Here is a 16,230-nt window from a genome sequence, read left to right as displayed (position 1 = left end):
CGTAACTCCTTTACATATGCCCTATTAGGGCAAATAGCTGTAATAGTGGAGGGGTCTCCTGCTCAGGAGCCCATCTATTAGCTACAAAGAGTTCTCCTCCTGGAAGTTCCACCTAATCCATGCCCTACACGGATGGTCCATTAATCTCAGTGCGCCCCATGTATTGGTTTATGCGGCCTGCGATCGGCTGGCGGGTGCTTAAACACAGGTAGGGGTTTCCAATATTAGACAACCTTTGTAATATTTTTATTAATCATGCTAATAATAGCTAATAATAGTTTTACACTATTGCTTGTCTGGTGAAAATAACTCCATTTTAATAGGCTGGTTCCCCGGTTATAAACCGGAGGCAGGTCCTTCTACTCGCTGAATAATGATTTTGCTGTGCGGAAAATCGGGCATTACACAGGGAGTGGGTAATATTGTGCCACGGCTCCCCTCTATTGGTTCTAAATGCCTTAAAGAGGCTCTGTCACCAGATTTTGCAACCCCTATCTGCTATTGCAGCAGATAGGCGCTGCAATGTAGATTACAGTAACGTTTTTATTTTTAAAAAACGAGCATTTTTGGCCAAGTTATGACCATTTTTGTAGTTATGCAAATGAGGCTTGCAAAAGTCCAAGTGGGTGTGTTTAAAAGTAAAAGTCCAAGTGGGCGTGTATTATGTGCGTACATCGGGGCGTTTTTAATACTTTTACTAGCTGGGCGTTCTGATGAGAAGTATCATCCACTTCTCTTCAGAACGCCCAGCTTCTGCCAGATCACGCTGTGACGTCACTCACAGGTCCTGCATCGTGTCAGACGAGCGAGGACACATCGTCACCAGAGGCTACAGTTGATTCTGCAGCAGCATCAGCGTTTGCAGGTAAGTAGCTACATCGATTTACCTGCAAACGCCGATGCTGCTGCAGAATCATCTGTAGCCTCTGGTGCCGATGTGTCCTCGCTCGTCTGACACGATGCAGGACCTGTGAGTGACGTCACAGCAGTGATCTGGCAGAAGCTGGGCGTTCTGAAGAGAAGTGGATGATACTTCTCATCAGAACGGGTTGCAAAATCTGGTGACAGAGCCTCTTTAAAGGCACCTTTCAAAACAGTTTTGTTTGTTTTTTGTAAAAATTTGTATCAGTTTTGGTGCAACTTTCTAATTACTTTTTATTAAATTATTTGTACTTTTTGAGATACAGCTGCTTTGTACACTGTATAAAGAGCAGCTGTATCATGTGCTGCAACCTGAATCCATCATGTAAGAGGGACTGATGGGATCAATGATAACAGGACCCGCTATCGCTCACATCTAAGTTATGAACTTATATGTGATAGATTGTAGGTGGATCCGCTAGATACAGATGCTCTGTATATAAGATACAAAGCAGCTGTATCTCAAAAAGTAAAAATAATGTTTAATAAAAGGTAATTACAAAGTTGCACCAAACACACTGAAAGGTGTACATAGCCTTTAAGTTGATATGTTTAATGCTGGGAGACTACTTATATAAAACTAAAATAAGGTTCACGATCGAGGCTCTTTCTGTACATTATAAATGCCCTGTGCCATATTATATGCAAGAATGTGCAGGGATATTGTTGACCTTCTTACCTTGGTATGTGTGTGGGTATTGCTGGTGTTACTGAATTCAGAGTAAACCGGTGACTTGAAATGAGCAAGTGCCCAGAGCCACTTCTTATAATCTGATCGTACCTGTGAAAGAGAGAAGACAGAATGAATATTAGAGGGAATATGCTGTACGTCAATGTAATTGACTATCAAATGCCCTTTATCTGGTGCTTCCACCCCACAGCGCACACCCCCTTCTTTCACCTTTTTGTGCATCAGGCAGTGTAGACAGAAGATCTGTAATCCTTGCAGCGCATTGAGGATGGTAAATGTAAATTAAAAATAAAAACGTTACTCTTATCTACATTGCAGCGCCTATCTGCTGCAATAGCAGATAGGGGTTGCAAAATCTGGTGACAGAGCCTCTTTAATAAGTAATATTGGAAGGGGTAAACTCAATCACATTGAGAAACTGAAAATTATTTAAAGGGGATGTCCTATTAGGACAACCGCTGTCCATTTGTCTTTCTGGGGCATATTGACATCTGCTCAGGACCACCCTCTATTACCCAGGACAGGGGGCTGCATTAAAGAGTGACTCTTGCATTGGAAGACTCATTGCGAATATGTTTTACATGGTCACCTATTATTTGAATGGCTGCCAGGCGCATCACAGATCCACTCGCATTGCTGTTTGAAAGATCTGTCAGCACTGTGCCGATTCATTCCCTCCCTAAAAACTTAGTTAAGATCCCATAATGCAATGCAATTACAGTATGTTTACTTCATACCACGTAGAGGAGAAAATACTAAGCCGGCAGGGCACTGCTGAGAGGTATGAAACTAAGAAGGTAGCAAAATTATAAATGCAGCTTTGGGTGTAACTGGAGAAGAGAATATGATTTAACTAAGGGATAGTAGAAAATTGCTAAAATAGGGCAGCTTTGTTTGAGAAGTGTCGCCATGCCACCCTTGTCAATAAAGAAAACAATAAAGCTGTGACAGGAATTGCAGCCTTCCCCATTTACAAAAAGTGAAGACTGGCGCAGTTTCTGGAAGAATGCAGCCAAAGTTTTGCTAATCTCACACAATCCCTTTGAGATCAAAATAAGTCTTCTTGTTATTTACAATATGAAAACAATACTTGAGATGTGAAGTGAACTCTACTGAACCGAATACAATATTTATTTTATTATTTATGTCTCTAAATCCACTGTCTTATTGCAGGGGTGCTGCAGGTTCGGCTCTTGGGCTGCACAGACCTGTTAGACTCTGTCCCGGGGCGCACTCGGAGCTCCCCTGTCTGGTTTCCTGGAAACAGCCCCCTAGAGGGAAAGACACTGAAAGCGAGAACGTCACGGAGTATGTATTCCCGAGCATCCAGCCTGAGCCGTAGCGATGAGTTTTCAAGTAAGTATCAGATTTTTTATATACAGTATATAGATTATTTGTACAATACACAATATTTGTTAGTTATCATTCGTGGGAACAGCATTCTCCAAGCTTTAAAGGGTATGTCCTCCTTTGCAAACATTGCTCCATTGTATAAAAAAAAAGCAACTTCACAAATATGCTTGACTGTATCTTTAGCCACAATGCACATACAGCTCTTATGAGGACTTAAGGTATTATAACACGGCCCGATACGAGGCGTAAAAACGAGTGCCGATCAACGAGACAGCTTGTTGATCGGCGATCCTTTCTCAAGGAGCTATAATCGGTTCTGTATGGGGGACGAGTATTCGTTACAACAATCGTTCGACCCCAAACATTACCATCATGTTGGCAGCACGTCTCCCTGTCTACAGAGAGATGTGCTGCCGACGATAATATATTTTTTCATTATCAAAGACCACGATAATATTTAATGCTACATAAACCAGCAGACCAGATGATGAAAGAGCGTTTGCTCGTTCATCGGCTGATCGTTGCCCTGTTTACACAGGGCAATCATTGGGATCGATTGCCTACTCATTGGCCTGTGTAAAAGGACCTTTACAAATTATTCCAGACTACAAACAAACCCTGTGTAGTCTGATCCTGCAATCATGTTTTACTCCCTTCAATTTACTGTGGCTCATCTTCTACTATCTGTAAAGGCTGGTTTACATGGGCACATTTCTGCCTATACCGAACGCCAATTGGCGCTCATTAACAGGCCATTGAACACAGCCAGATGCTTTCTGTATGGGAACGAACTATCGTTAATACGATCTTTGTGTCCCCATGAGTTTGCAACATTTTCAGCTGCACATCCCCTGTTTACACGGGGAGATGTGCTGCTGTCAACCATGATTTTATAGCCTGCACTGTGATCAGCCGATATGATCGCTTCCCTGTTTACATGGGCAATAATCGGGAATGATCATTTGTAGTAACTTAAATGGGACTTAAGTTAGCAAATAGCGGGGCAGAGGGAGTAAAGTAACTCATGACTACAGAATCAATCTATACAGGGTTTGTAACATATATTTTGGATTATGTATCTCATTCCCCAATATTTTTAAAGTGGATGTCAAGGTGGAAATTCGCTTTATTGCCCCATGCCTTATCTATTGTCAGATTCATAAGTATACACATAAGATGGGCATATACATAAGGTGAAAGTCAGCCGGAATGGCCAATTTCTACAATTTCGGCTGTTGATTGTTTTAAAATTTTATATAACGTTCACGATAGCTGATGACTGACCAATATCTCACGAAAAAGTGATTGGTCATGTTGGATTTTTCTAGACCTAAAACTGCTGGTCTAGGCCCCAGTTCTGTTTCAGACCAATTGATGTCCATTATTAAAATGCATACATGCCACCGTTCTTCCCTGGAGAGATCAAAAGGAGATTAGGCAAAAAAAATATCGAACACTGTTGATTCTCCTTTGTCCCAAGCATTGATGACAGTCATCGTCTGCTGCTGCCTGTGCAAAAGAAATTGTTGTTGGATTATACAAAAAGTGATGGTACAGCTGGGGAAGAAGTAGGAAAAGCAGAAAGCTACACTGGGTGAACTTTTTCGGCCTCATGCGCAGGGCCGTGCAGTATTTACGGTCACAGGCCGCAGACTATCACCCGCATTTGCGGGCCGTGCTCACATTAAAAAGTATAGGAGCACGTTTTGTAAATTGAAAAAATAGGACATGTCTTATTTTTTGCGTTTCATTTCTACGCCCTGGACATATACCCGTAAATATAGGGGAAGGTGTCCGTGGCCGATAGAAATGAATAGATCAGTATTTTTATCTGCATTTACGGATCCGTAATTGCAGATAAAGATTATGGTGGTGTGCATAAGGCCTGACTGTTTAAGGCTGCCCCCACATTGCCTGATCCTATTGCTCATAGTGCCCATACACATGACAAATTTTGGGTAGGATATATTCTACGAACAATCAAAAGGGATGCCTAACACCTAAAAGAAAGCCCACCAAAATTAGGTCTGCTATGTTTTAAATGGGATTAAAAGAAGGTTGGGTAAATTGTACTGTAATATATTACCCCCTCTTTATTAGTATTCATATAAACTTGTTTCGGCACGGCATGCTAGTATACGATTGTTGATTCTGTCTTGTATTGATTGTATCCTCAGATGAGATCAGCGTTGTCTTACGGCTGGATAATTTGGTGGTCGGGCAGACTGCTTGGAAGACAGAAGGACGAGATACATGGGATCAGGTTTTCAAACTACAACTGGAACGGGTGAGCCTAACAACAATAATTATAGAAAAAATGGAAGTATTACAAAAAGTTTGCTCACCACATATCTACTGCGTTTCCAATGCGTTAAATGGTGCAAGTTGGTATAAATTTATCCAATTGCTGCAGGTGCTTGTAGATATTCCCAATAAGGTCCTGTGTCGACAGCAGGTAATCAAGGTAATAGAGGTGTATGATGAAGGTATATCCAGCACTCAGAATAAAAGTTATAGGGTTTATTAGGTCATGTTAAAACAAAAAGATTAAAACAGAAAATCCCGGGACCACGCTTACGCGTTTCAGACCAATGAGGTCCTTAATCATAGCTAGCTTTTTTGTTTTAATCTTTTTGTTTTAACATGACCTAATAAACCCTATAACTTTTATTCTGAGTGCTGGATATACCTTCATCATACACCTTTATTACAACAATAATTATAGTAGTATCGATCGTATACTATGGATCGCAATGTGATCATGTACTTTTTATAGGTTTCATATAGTCAACATGCCCAGGTATCTACCACTCCGTATGAGGTTGTGCTCGTAACACAAAGCAAAGGTGCATGTACCATGACAGACTCTGTGGCTGCTATATAGCCTGTGGAGGGGGGGACGGGACAAAAACAAGTTAGCTTTACAACTCTTGCCCATATGTGGTGGAAAGGTCACATCATCTAGTTCTTACAAGGAAGATGGTCAGAAAAAGCACCAGGCCCTCATGTCCCTTCATTAGGTTGATGGCATGATCCAGCACTAAGAGGGTAGTCTCTTTTTTTATTTATTTTATGGGGCTTTCTCTCTTCTATGAACACCCCAGTCCAAATGAACTATCTATATAATCATCAGGCATTGTTTTTTATTAATTTTCTATTAAACACCATAAATTATAACCATAATTGAGACCATGTCAGACTCTCTGACCAGAGTGCAATAAAAATATAATCAGTCAATTATGTCAAGGTATGACATGACCCAGTATGAATAGTGTCATACCCAGGCATCAGGGGTGCAGCCAGTGAACCCTTCGTAACAATGTTCATACTACTTGTACTAACTATTGCTTATTGTTTTTTCTCTATATGTCGACAGTCACGTGAGCTGCAGGTCTCTGTGTACAGGAGAGATTTCCGATCACTTTGTGCTATCAAATATGTAAAACTAGAAGAATTTTTGGATGATCAAAGAAAAGAAACGTATCTAGAACTGGAACCTCAAGGAACTCTTCTCTGTGAGGTAACACACATAAATAGCCAAATTTATTTAGCTGGTTACAATTATATAATTAACCTTTTAATGACCAGGCTATTTTGGCCCATATCAACCACAGTTTTTTGTTTTTTTTATTATTATTATTGTCACATTTAAAGAGCCATAGCTTTTTAAATTTCCATCGACATAACTGTATGAGGGTTTGTTTTTTCTCAGGATGAGTTGTATTTTTTAATGGCAACATTGTGGGATACATACAGTAATTCTGCCATTGTTTTTTGCTTTTTAACGTGTTACCTTTATTCTATGGGCTGGAACAATTATGGCGATACCAGATATGAGGAACATTTACTCATCTGAAACTTTCTTTTCCTTAAGTCCAAGGCAGCACCTATGGGATTTTGTTCTGAAAATTTTTATTGGGTGGGCATTTGCGGCCTCTGACACAAGGAAAATAAAATTTCAGGTGGGTACATTTTCTCTTTCCTTTTCATTCTCGGCAGCACCCATGGGATCTAAATGTTCAGATTAAGGGATGTTCAGCCAATAGTGAACCTCTTCAGGAAGGTACATGCTGATGCCCAAGATGCGGACAGATATATTGAAGGGGTACTTTACCAAGCACTGCCCAAGAGGCCGCAGTGGACTAGTATGAGCATTGATTGTTCTGTGCAAGTAGATGCAGACTGCCCCTTTAACATCTAACAGATGGCGAGAATAAACTTCCTCCTCAGCGTCGGCCACAGAAAAAGAGGTTAAGTAAATCTGGTTAAATCAGCTTCTGACAACCTTAGGAAGAAAAGATGATACCGTTCTTAAACAAATAGTCTAGGAGGATCTTTAGGTAGGACTCATGGGCGGAGAGGGCTTGTAACTCCCCAACTCCATTGGCAGAAACAACAGCCACCAACAGAAAGACTTTCAAGGATGGAAACTTAAAGTCCACTTCTTCATTTGAATGGATCAGAAGAAAGACGCCTCAGAACAACTGCGAGATCCCAGATAGGACAAGGAGATCTGATATTTTGTCTAAGAATTTTAAGTCCTTTTGAAGAGTCATCTAAAAAGCCGATTGTTTGAGAACTTGAACACCAAGCAGACATTTATAGCTGCAAAGTGAACTCGCAGAGTATTACCCTTTAAGGCAGACTGAACGCCCTCCTGAAGGAAATCCAGAAGTTCTGAGGTCTTAATCTCTCTACGGGACAAATTGTGGTTTGCACACCCGATAGAAAAAGTGTGCCGGGCCCTATTATAGACCTTACAAGTCGATTTTCTGAGAGAGGACAAAAGAGTCTTTTATAATATTTTGAGAAAGACCCTGATTAGTGAAATTGAACCACTCAACACCCATGCCGTTAGATAAAGTGTCTTCAAATCTGGGTGCCGGAAGCCTGCTTGAAGAATTAAATCCTCCCTCAGGGGAAGCTGTTAATATTTTAGACTGGAAAGTACTAGCATGGCCTGAAACTATGCCCTCCTGGCCCAAAATGGGAATTTGTGCCCAGACTCTGGCCTTGTCCTGCCACCTCTCCACGCATCTGATAATTAATGGCAAGTGTGGAAATAGGTAAAGGAATTTCCCTTTCCAGCAGAGGGAAAATTCATCCATGGCAACTGGATTGCTTAATTTGCTTAAGGCATACAATCTTTGAAGCTTCTTGTTAGAAGCATTCACTATCAGATATAATTCTATCTTGGCCCACTTCTCCACCATCAACTGAAGTACGGTTGGATTGAGCTGTCACTCGCTAGGCCTGAGGATCCTCCTGCTGAGGAACTCTGTGGAAATGTTCTCGCTGCCCCTAAAATAGGCAGTTGAAAGGCAAGCTAGATGATATTCTGCCCATGCCATAATGCTTGCACACTCGGTCCCCAGGAGCTGACACCGAGTACCCCCTGCTTGTTAAGGTAGAAGACAGTCACAAGATTTTTCTAAATTAATCTTGACATGAGCATTCCTCAACTTGTTCTAGAAATATAGTAGTACAAATCTTATAGCCTCTATCGCTCTAATTTTTGACTATCTTCTGCTGTCCTGGCGAGACCACATATCCTGAGCCCAGGCATCTTAAAGGTGAGCTCCCCAACCTCGACTGGAAGCATCCTTGGTTAAGATCACCCACTGTTTGGGAGCAAAGGATTTCACTGCCTCAAGATTCTCCTTCTTCAACCGCCACCTCAGTGCGAACTGAGGGAAACCGCAAACTTCTTGGCAAGATCCACCTGATCCAATCCTGAATGGTCGCTGAATGTAGAGGTCTTAGATGTAAACCACTTAGATGCCACAGTTGCTATTGACCGTGACATCTTTGGCCCAGTTCACACTGAGTTTTTTTACTCTGATTTTGACGCGGAAACCACTTTGGAATCCGCGCAGAAAAATGTCCGAAACTACCTTCCATTGATTTCAATGGGAGGCGGAGGCATTTTTTCCTCCGCTCCCGATCAAAAAAGACAGCATGCTCTTTCTTGCCATGGTTACGCCTCTCATCTCCCATTGAAATCAATAGGAGGCAGAGAGTATTTTTCACAGTGTTTTTTACCTGCGGTGCTCAATGGCCGCAGATGAAAAACCCAGCGAAAATCGTGGCAAGAAGTTGCAGGCCGGTCAAAATCTGCCTCAAAATTCCTTCAGGATTTTCATTCCTTCATTCTGCCTGCAAAAAAACGCAGTGTGAACAGGGCCTAAGGGTTTTTATCTGCCAGGTCCGGTGTTATCCCCTTTAGGACTGATTCAGACGACCGTGAATTGCGTCCGTACAGGTCGCGTGGTTTTCACGCGGCACACATGGACCAATAGAAGTCTATGGGCCAGTACAGACAGTCCGTGCTTTTTGCGCAGCGTTTTTCCGCTGCGTAAAAAGCGTGGCACGTTCAATATCTCAGCGTTTTTCGCGCATCACGCACCCATTGAAGTCAATGGGTGCGTGAAAACCACGCAGGTCGCACGGAAGCACTTCCGTGCGAACTGCCTGTTTCGCGCAACAGCTGTCAAAAGGATGAATGTAAACAGAAAAGCACCACGTGCTTTTCTGTTTACAAACATCCGAATGGGGTGTCATAATGATGGCGGCTGCGCGAAAAGCACGCAGCCCCGCATCATATGATGCTGCCTCACGGAGCAGGTAAGTGGCTTTTGCGCAGGCAAAACGCAGCGTGTTTTGCGTGCGCAAAAACGCCACGGTCGTCTGAATCAGCCCTTAGAGTAGGAGCTCGACTGTCAACAGACAGCCGAACACCTGCTCCTCACACCCTGGGCTCATTCTGATGCGCCGTAATAAGGCGTATTCATCGAAGTAAGGTCCCTTGGTGACCACCTAAAAAGGCGTGTTGGTGTTCAATAAGGGGTTAAAATGTATGTCCACCTTTGAGCACCATTTTACAGTTTATATATAGAATTAATCTACATAAAAAGTGGAGTAACTTTGTAAATATATTATATTACTTATCTTATACTGATCCTGAGTTATAGCCTGTATTATAGTCCAGGCTTCCAACATTCCTTGCTGGTTAAGTGTCTGTACGGAGCTTATGTTTATTTGCAATCTGAGAACTGTGGGCTTTTCATCCGGAATAGTACAGTAATCTAAAAAACGACCTGCCCCACAGCATTATAGGATCAGTTGTGGAGATATCTAATAATATGCTTGCTGGCTGTTTCCATTTATGACCAGCAGAATTGTGAATGCAGCTCTGGACGTGTGGACGGCAGGAGCTCTATACAGGTTCACACCACCCATGGCTAAGGTTGGTGGAGCTAACCTAAACTGCCCTTCCATCTGCCACATTGCAACTGCAGGGGCAGTAGCTGTCCACAAGCACTATTACGTTAGCAAATATATAGAAGAAGGGAAACTATTCTCTTGTCCTCCATCCTACAAAGGATGGCAAACAAGGCACAGACCCTTCTTTTTCTTGGAAGAATGAGCCATAATGACTCATGTCCCATCATTGTAAAACTAGCATACTATATCATTGTACCTGCAAGCTGCCCAAATACTCCTTTGCTATATACATTTGTGTGTTCTGTATTTCAGGTGGCATTTTATAATCCTGTGATTGAAAGGTTCTCCAAACTACGTCGGCAGAAGAAGATTTTCTCCAAAGAACAAGGTCTCAGTAAATTCGATGTCTAGACCAGGAACACTAAGACTAGGACTCCATTGCATTGACCGTGTTTCTCAATAAAATTGCCCCATTACCTTGGCTGGTGGGCAACTTTGATATTCCTAAAGAAAATAAAGTTACTAGTGACCTTGTTAAAATCGCTTAGGAAAACATTGAAGTTGCCCGTAAGTTGTGGTAATGCAGCCATTTTACAGCAAATTACCGAAATCTCTGTCATCGTGGAGCCCTAGCCTAATTCTTGCAAAAATAAAATAAACTTTTAGGGCATTTCCCTGAAAATCACCTATAAATATAAATTGTTAAGTCGCCATCTTTTGTGTAGCAGTTAAAAATTCTACTCAGCGAAAAAGAGGAGTGACAACCAATATGGCTGCCAGTGGTTGTTTCTATTGAGGTTTCAACCACACAACTAGACCCATTCATGACTAATCTACATGTTTATGCGGCAATACAAGACTGGCATGGCAGGTTATATCAGTAGTTTGTACTTTTCTACATTTGCTGATGCATTTCATTGTGTGCATTTTGCATCCTCATCGACAAATACTGACTAACTAACCTCTCTGGTCCTCTGTAAACTTTTGTTGTCCTTCTTTCTTAGAACCTTTTTACTTCTACAACTACAGGACTTCTCTCAAGCTGCCCCTATCTTCTAGAACTCCCTCTCCTATTATACTAATTCACTGATTTAAACAATCCCTTAAAACGCACCTCTTCACGGCTGCCTATCCACCCTCACCTCCATCCTAATATCTCATAACGTCCAGCCAGGGGCTTAGCTAGGAAAGACTGGGCCCCAAGGCAAACTTTTGACTGGGCCCCCCCTCTTCACTTGGTGCCACACACAGCCCCCTTGTAGATAGTTCCCCCCTGTAGATTGTGCAACAAAGCCCCCTCTTGTATATAGTGCCACAAAGTCCCCCCTTGAGTATAGTGCCATACAGCCCCCCTACCTTGTATATAGTGCCACACAGCCCCCTCCAATGTATATAGTGCTACACAGCCTCACTCCCTTGTATATAGTGCCACATGGCCCCCCTCCCTTGTAGATAGTGCCACAGAGACCCCTTGTATATAGTGCCCCACAGCCCCCTGAGATAGTGCCACACACAGCCCCCTGTAGATAGCGCCACACACAGTCCCCAGTAGATAGCGCCACACATAGCACCCTGTAGATAGCGCCACACATCCCCCAGTAGACAGTGCCACAAACAGCCCCCTGTAGATAGCGCCACACACAGAACCGCTGTAGATAATGCCACACACCCCCTGTAGATAGAGCCACACACAGCCCCCTGTAGATAGCGTCACACACAGCACACTGTAGATAGTGCCACACAAATCCCCTTGTAAATAGTGCCACACACAGCCCCTGTAAATAACGCCACACATATCCCCCTGTAGGTAGCACCACACACAGCCCTCCTCCCCTTGTAAATAGTGCCATACAGCCCCCCTTAGTATAGTGCCACACGGCCCCCCTCTTAGTATAGTGCCACACAGCCCCCCTTGTATATAGTGACATACAGCCCCCCCTTAGTATAGTGCCACACAGCCCCCCTTGTATAAAGTCCAGCCTCTCTCATGCCGATTGAGTTTTGTGTTCCCTCTGCCCTTAGATTGTAAGCTCTTATGGACAGAACCCTAATTTCTCCCATAGATTGTAATTTAAGTTTATATCCAGCCTATAATATTCTGTACGGGGCTACGTAACACATGCATGCTGCTATTATGAATAGAAAGTATATTAAATTAAATTGTTAAATTCCGTCCAAATTCCGTTACATTTTGTGTAATTCTTGTACGCAGGCAAGGCCTTTCTTCGTGCTAGACAAATGAACATCGATCCTTCCACCTGGCTCCGCCTCCTTCGCAGAGCAATCCCTGCCAGTACTGGAGCGTACAGTCCTGCGGAGCGTGGAGAGTAAGTCATGTGACTTCTCAATCATTCTGTCTGTCTGTCTGTAGCATCCATGACAACTGTTACAAGTTACACTGTTTCAGAAAGACAGGACAAATAGGAAAGGCGGTGGTGTATGTCTGCATGTGAGAAGTGATATGAAGGCGGTGGTGTATGTCTGCATGTGAGAAGTGATATGAAGGCGAGTGTGAAAGAGACAATAGTTGGTGAATACTGTGAGGAGGTTGAAACCTTGTGGGTGGAACTAGAAAGGGAGGTAAACACTGAAAAAAATTACTTTTGGTGTAATCTATAGACCCCCCAATATAAATGAGGAGATGGAAGGTCAGCTATATAAACAGATGGAGCGGGCTGCACAGGCGGGTACTGTAGTGATAATGGGAGATTTTAATTTCCGGGATATTAATTGGTGTCATGGTTCGGCTTCAACTGCAAAGGGGAGACATTTCCTCAACCTGTTGCAGGAAAATTTTATGGGCCAGTTTGTGGAAGACCCGACTAGAGGTGAAGCTCTGATGGATCTGGTCATTTCTAATAATGCAGATCTTGTTGGGAATGTCAATGTTCGTGAAAACCTCGGTAACAGTGATCATAATATAGTTACATTTTACCTATACTGTAAAAAACAAACACAGGCTGGGAGGGCAAAAACATTTAATTTTAAGAAAGCCAATTTCCCCAGGATGAGGGCTGCAATTCAGGATATAGACTGGGAAGAACTAATGTCAAATAATGGAACAAATGATAAATGGGAGATTTTCAAATCTACTTTGAGTTATTATAGTGCAAAATTTATTCCTATAGGTAACAAGTATAAACGACTAAAATTAAACCCCACATGGCTTACACCTTCTGTGAAAGGGGCAATACATGACAAAAAAAGGGCATTTAAAAAATACAAATCTGAGGGTAGAGCTGTAGCCTTTGTAAAATATAAAGAGCTTAATAAAATCTGTAAAAATGTAATAAAATTAGCAAAAATACAAAATGAAAAGCAGGTGGCCAAGGATAGTAAAACAAATCCCAAAAAATGCTTCAAGTATATAAATGCTAAAAAGCCAAGGTCTGAACATGTAGGACCCCTAGATAGTGGTAATGGGGAGTTGGTCACGGGATCAAGAGAAGGCAGAGTTACTAAATGGGTTCTTCCGCTCTGTATATACAACAGAAGAAAGAGCAGCTGATGTAGCCGGTGCCAGTGCTGTTAATATATCAGTTGATATACTGAATTGGATGAATGTAGATATGGTCCAAGCTAAATGAAATAAAATAAATGTGCACAAGGCCCCGGGACCAGATGGGTTACACCCTAGAATTCTTAAAGAGCTTAGTTCAGTTATTTCTGTCCCCCTTTTCATAATATTCAGAGAATCTCTAGTGACTGGTATAGTGAGAAGGGACTGGCGCAGGGCAAATGTGGTGCCTATTTTCAAAAAGGGCTCTAGGTCTTCGCCGGGTAATTATAGACCAGTAAGCTTAACATCCATCGTGGGGAAAATGTTTGAGGGGCTAATGAGGGACTATATACAGGATTATGTGACAATAAATAGCATTATAAGTGACAGCCAGCACGGTTTTACTAAGGACAGAAGTTGTCAAACCAACCTGATTTGTTTTTATGAAGAGGCAAGCAGAAGCCTAGACAGAGGGGCCGCTGTGGATATAGTGTTTTTGGACTTTGCAAAGGCATTTGACACTGTCCCCCATAGACGCCTAATGGGTAAATTAAGGACTATAGGTTTAGAAAATATAGTTTGTAATTGAATTGAGAATTGGCTCAAGGACCGTATCCAGAGAGTTGTGGTCAATGATTCCTACTCTGAATGGTCCCCAGTTATAAGTTGTGTACCCCAGGGTTCAGTGCTGGGACCACTATTATTCAACTTATTTATTAATGATATAGAGGATGGGATTAATAGCACTATTTCTATTTTTGCAGATGACACCAAGCTATGCAATATAGTTCAGTCTATGGAAGATGTTCGTGAATTGCAAGCTGATTTAAACAAACTAAGTGTTTGGGCGTCCACTTGGCAGATGAAGTTTAATGTAGATAAATGTAAAGTTATGCATCTGGGTACCAACAACCTGCATGCATCATATGTCCTAGGGGGAGCTACACTGGGGGAGTCATTTGTTGAGAAGGATCTGGGTGTACTTGTAAATCCTAAACTAAATAACAGCATGCAGTGTCAATCAGCTGCTTCAAAGGCCAGCAGGATATTGTCTTGTATTAAAAGAGGCATGGACTCGCGGGACAGGGATGTAATATTACCACTTTACAAAGCATTAGTGAGGCCTCATCTAGAATATGCAGTTCAGTTCTGGGCTCCAGTTCATAGAAAGGATGCCCTGGAGTTGGAAAAAATACAAAGAAGAGCAACGAAGCTAATAAGGTGCATGGAGAATCTAAGTTATGAGGAAAGATTAAAAGAATTAAACCTATTTAGCCTTGAAAAAAGACGACTAAGGGGGGACATGATTAATTTATATAAATATATTAATGGCACATACAAAAAATATGGTGAAATCCTGTTCCATGTAAAACCCCCTCAAAAAACAAGGGGGTACTCCCTCGGTCTGGAGAAAAAAAGTTTCAACCTGCAGAGGCGACAAGCCTTCTTTACTGTGAGAACTGTGAATCTATGGAATAGTCACCACAGGAGCCGTCACAGCAGGGACAGTAGATGGCTTTAAAAAAGGGTTAGATAATTTCCTAGAACAAAAAAGTATTAGCTCCTATGTGTAGAAATGTTTCCCTTCTCTTTTCCCGTCCCTTGGTTGAACTTGATGGACATGTGTCTTTTTTCAGCCGTACTAACTATGTAACTATGTAACTATGTAAGTCTACTGACCAAGAAATTTGTACAAAGGTTTTGACTAAAAAAAAAAATGTCCACTTTTTGGAGCTGATTGAATTTATCCCCCTTGCTACCGGGTAGTGAGAACCTAAGCAGGACTCCCCCCTATAGAGGAACTGCATTATTAGTAGCAAAAGGGTAGGGAATTGGTCCAAGGGTCATGGAAATGGTGTGGGTGTTGGGAAACACCAAGCCCATCTATACTTGGTGGCAAAACCCGGCACCATAATGGGGGGCCCATTTTGGTCTCTGCTATAGAGCTTCCTCTTTTCTATGTACACCACTAATCTTCTATTCTGATTTCATTGATAGAGAGCTGCGCCTGGATTCTCTCACACTGGAGCCAAGTCAGGAATCAAAGGACGAGGTGGGAAATTTCACATTTATCTATATTTCACATGGCTTCATAGTGATGCAGCACAACTTAATAACTTGGATTGCATCATTCTCCTATTAAAGTGAATGGGAAAAATCATGCGACTATTAATTTGTTGAAACCAGACAACCCCTTTAAGAGCTGGGTCCCCAAATGCAGAGGCTGCCATTTCTGAATTCGGCTGGTTGCTAAGAAATCGATGATGTCATTAATGACATCACAGTGATTCCCTGTGCTGAGGTTCCTCGGAGGCAGGCAGAGAAGATGTGATCTGCATCTTCTTTGTGTGTCTGGGTAACAGTGACCTGACGAGCTGTTACCATTACACCACAGTAATATGTATATGGAAACAGCAAATCATCGGTTTCCTGCTAACCTGTTCCCCCATAGTAAAAATAAGTGCACACCTCTCAGTCCCTCTCAGTACCAACTCGCACATATACAAAAAGATCCTGCATGACACAAATGTTTTTTGCATGG

At 42.2% G+C, this 16,230-nt stretch overlaps 1 protein-coding gene across 7 annotated transcripts in view; it reads left to right on the top strand.

Moving 5' to 3' along the window:
• LOC142750019 (serine/threonine-protein kinase N1-like) overlaps positions 1 to 16,230 on the top strand; it is a 117,664-nt gene that overhangs the window by 75,234 nt on the left and 26,200 nt on the right. For all 7 annotated transcript variants that reach the window (XM_075858730.1, XM_075858728.1, XM_075858729.1 and 4 more), the window contains 6 exons: positions 2,786 to 2,968; positions 5,143 to 5,252; positions 6,342 to 6,485; positions 10,502 to 10,577; positions 12,402 to 12,516; positions 15,687 to 15,741. In XM_075858730.1, the coding sequence (XP_075714845.1) occupies positions 2,786 to 2,968; positions 5,143 to 5,252; positions 6,342 to 6,485; positions 10,502 to 10,577; positions 12,402 to 12,516; positions 15,687 to 15,741 (683 nt within the window). The remainder of the gene's footprint in view (positions 1 to 2,785; positions 2,969 to 5,142; positions 5,253 to 6,341; positions 6,486 to 10,501; positions 10,578 to 12,401; positions 12,517 to 15,686; positions 15,742 to 16,230) is intronic.

This window comes from Rhinoderma darwinii, chromosome 3, assembly GCF_050947455.1.
Source record: "Rhinoderma darwinii isolate aRhiDar2 chromosome 3, aRhiDar2.hap1, whole genome shotgun sequence".
Taxonomy (NCBI): Eukaryota; Metazoa; Chordata; class Amphibia; order Anura; family Rhinodermatidae; genus Rhinoderma; species Rhinoderma darwinii.
Note: the sequence above shows the minus strand (reverse complement) of the source record. Positions and strands in the feature narration are given on the sequence as shown.